Source organism: Phytophthora parasitica, assembly GCF_000247585.1.
Source record: "Phytophthora parasitica INRA-310 unplaced genomic scaffold supercont2.23, whole genome shotgun sequence".
Lineage (NCBI taxonomy): Eukaryota > Oomycota > Peronosporomycetes > Peronosporales > Peronosporaceae > Phytophthora > Phytophthora nicotianae.
Window position 1 is genome coordinate 153,009 of NW_008649009.1, and position 2,548 is coordinate 155,556.

The following is a 2,548-nucleotide window of genomic DNA, read 5'->3' on the forward strand; positions in this document are numbered from 1 at the left end:
TTGCGGCCACATTGTGCAGCATGAGAAACATGTCGAGTGCACAGCTGCAATCAACAAATTCTTGGCGGATCAAATATCCGTGGACACCGATACCCGATATCTTTTCCCTGCAAGTCGAGAGAATGTGGGGTGGACGCTTTGGATCCATCTGCAAGGCAACGTTGTTGGCCACAGTGCTCTCTACGCTGTTGCTCAACCCTGTCGACGCTGAGGAAGAGGGATGCCGGTGCAAACGGACCATGAAAGGCCGTGAACATCTGCATCCAAAGGTGCACCCGTTGCCTACCATGTCGCTGGACGAAGTGCAGGAGCTCGAGCAGCTCCCTAAGCATTTAGACTGGTGCGAGCGTGGCTTCTGCGTCCCGAGTTGGAACCAGCACATCCCGCAGTACTGTGGCTCGTGCTTTGCTCACGGTGCCATGTCGAGCGCCCAAGACCGTATCAAGATCGCCAACACGCGGCGTAAATACACCGGAGCAGACGTGATGTTGGGGCGTCAGAGTTTCCTCAACTGTGCACCGGGTCACGGACTGTCCGCCGGCTGTGACGGCGGAGAAGCGTCTGACGTGTACGAGTTCATGCGCCTCTATGGACTGCCGGACGAGTCCTGCCTGCCATACAACGCAACGGATCACACTAAATTCCATGGCACCAATGGCACATGCCCACCGCACGGATACTGCATGAAGTACGTGAACTTTTGACTTTATTGCTAGATATTTATGATGCTAACTTGTTGTGTAGCTGCATGTACACACCGGAGAGTAAAAAGGTGCCACAGTGTTTTCCTGTAACCAAAATGGTACGCTACCGGGCCAAAAGCCACGGCCACTTGTCGGGTGAACTTGCGATGATGAAGGAGATCATGAAAGACGGCCCCATCACGTGTGGCGTTGCGTGTAGTGACGAGTTTACCTTCAAGTACAAGGCTGGCATTATCGACGACAAGACGGGGTTTATGGATATTGACCACGACGTGGAAATTGTCGGCTGGGGCGAAGAGGATGGCGTGAAATACTGGCACGTCCGCAACTCGTGGGGAACGTATTGGGGTATGAATGGGTTCTTCAAGATCGTGCGAGGCAAGAACAACTTGGGCATTGAGGCGGACTGCGCGTATATGATGCCGGATATCAGCGACGAAGAGCTCGTGTGGGAGGAGAAGTCTGTATACGGAGGGTCTATCTTCGGCATCGTCCCATTCAAGGACTCCGCAAAAGATCACCCGATTAAAGACACTTCAGAGGACATTACAAGCCCCGAGGAAAGGCTGGCTGCTCATTACTTGCCGGAGACGGAATCTTACGCAACGGAACCCAAAACTCACCACGAGGACAACTCGTTCGCAGCACTTGCCATCATGTTCTTCGTGTCGGGCTGTGTCTGCGCGGCCCTTACTGCACTGATCGTTCTCAAGTTCCGTGGCCACCGCTACGTGTATCGGACGATCCCGTGATCGAGTTCGTTGTGAACGTTGAGCGTTGTGGCTTACATGTATCACAATAATTTCATTTCGTAGACATCAAAATCAAGGAAAGTTCTCATACCTAAATTGCACGAATGCTTTGAAGTAAGTGACGAAGCCCATCATGACTTTGAATGTTTGTTTTGTTCCGCCCCCTATACGTAGGACATAATATATCCGATAATATTATTATCCACAGCCGTGCTCCAACTTGTTTACCACAGCGAAGAGAACAGTGGTCCGCATTCCTGAAAACGGGGATAATCAAGTGGAAGATGATGGATTTCAGCTCCAACGTGGCTGTCAATAGGACGACGCGGGCAAAGCTGTTCTCCTACGCCAATACTCTCTTGACCGGCATCGGCGTAAACAGTGCCGGCAATGGCTGGCCGTGAGCAAGTGACAATCAAGGCGAGCGTATCCATATTGGATACGATTCCAAAGCTAAAATCGTGCCGACAACTTCTTTTTTTTCTACATTGTTGAATACACGACAGTCAAAACCGTCAACTATCGGCGCAAATTCCCATCTGCCGGTGCAGCAGACACATGGGCGCGACACGAACAGTAGGATTGACAGCAACTCTAGGGCTCTGTGACAACTGCATCAAGCTGCTGCCCGAGAGCTGCACTCAAGGGCGTTGAGTCAAGACGCTTCGTCAATGTAGGGGAAGAGCCTGTGAGTCACTACTGCAGCTGCAATGCGCCACATCGAGTGACTTGGGTACGCTGCGTGCTAGGCGCCACTTTTTGCAAGCATCGTTGCCTTTGTGACGAGTATCAAAGACGGTGGAAATATATCCTTGCCAGCGGCGCAGTCACTTGCCTACAAGTTATAGGCATCTGAAAAGTTTTTTTGTGAAAAGTATGGAAACTATTCGTACATAACGGAGGTTTAGCAGTTTTATTTTCCAGTAGTCAGCACTTTTTCAACACCGTAACAATCAGTCAATTCATCTGCTGCTCTGGAGCAATCGAGCGATCACGATGGAGCAGCAGTGACGGCCACAGTGTTGTGCCTTCAGCGCGAGTGCGCACGAAAAATCCGGGGTGGATGATGCACGTAGAGAGCTGGAGCGCTGC

At 51.3% G+C, this 2,548-nt stretch overlaps 1 protein-coding gene across 1 annotated transcript; it reads left to right on the plus strand.

Moving 5' to 3' along the window:
- The first annotated feature begins 95 nt into the window (after positions 1-95).
- On the plus strand, positions 96-1,667 carry PPTG_10776 (hypothetical protein). The gene is made up of 2 exons (XM_008906198.1): positions 96-688; positions 745-1,667. The coding sequence occupies exons 1-2, from the start codon at positions 123-125 to the stop codon at positions 1,454-1,456; spliced, it is 1,278 nt and encodes a 425-aa protein (XP_008904446.1). The 5' UTR covers positions 96-122; the 3' UTR covers positions 1,457-1,667.
- Positions 1,668-2,548: the final 881 nt, after the last annotated feature.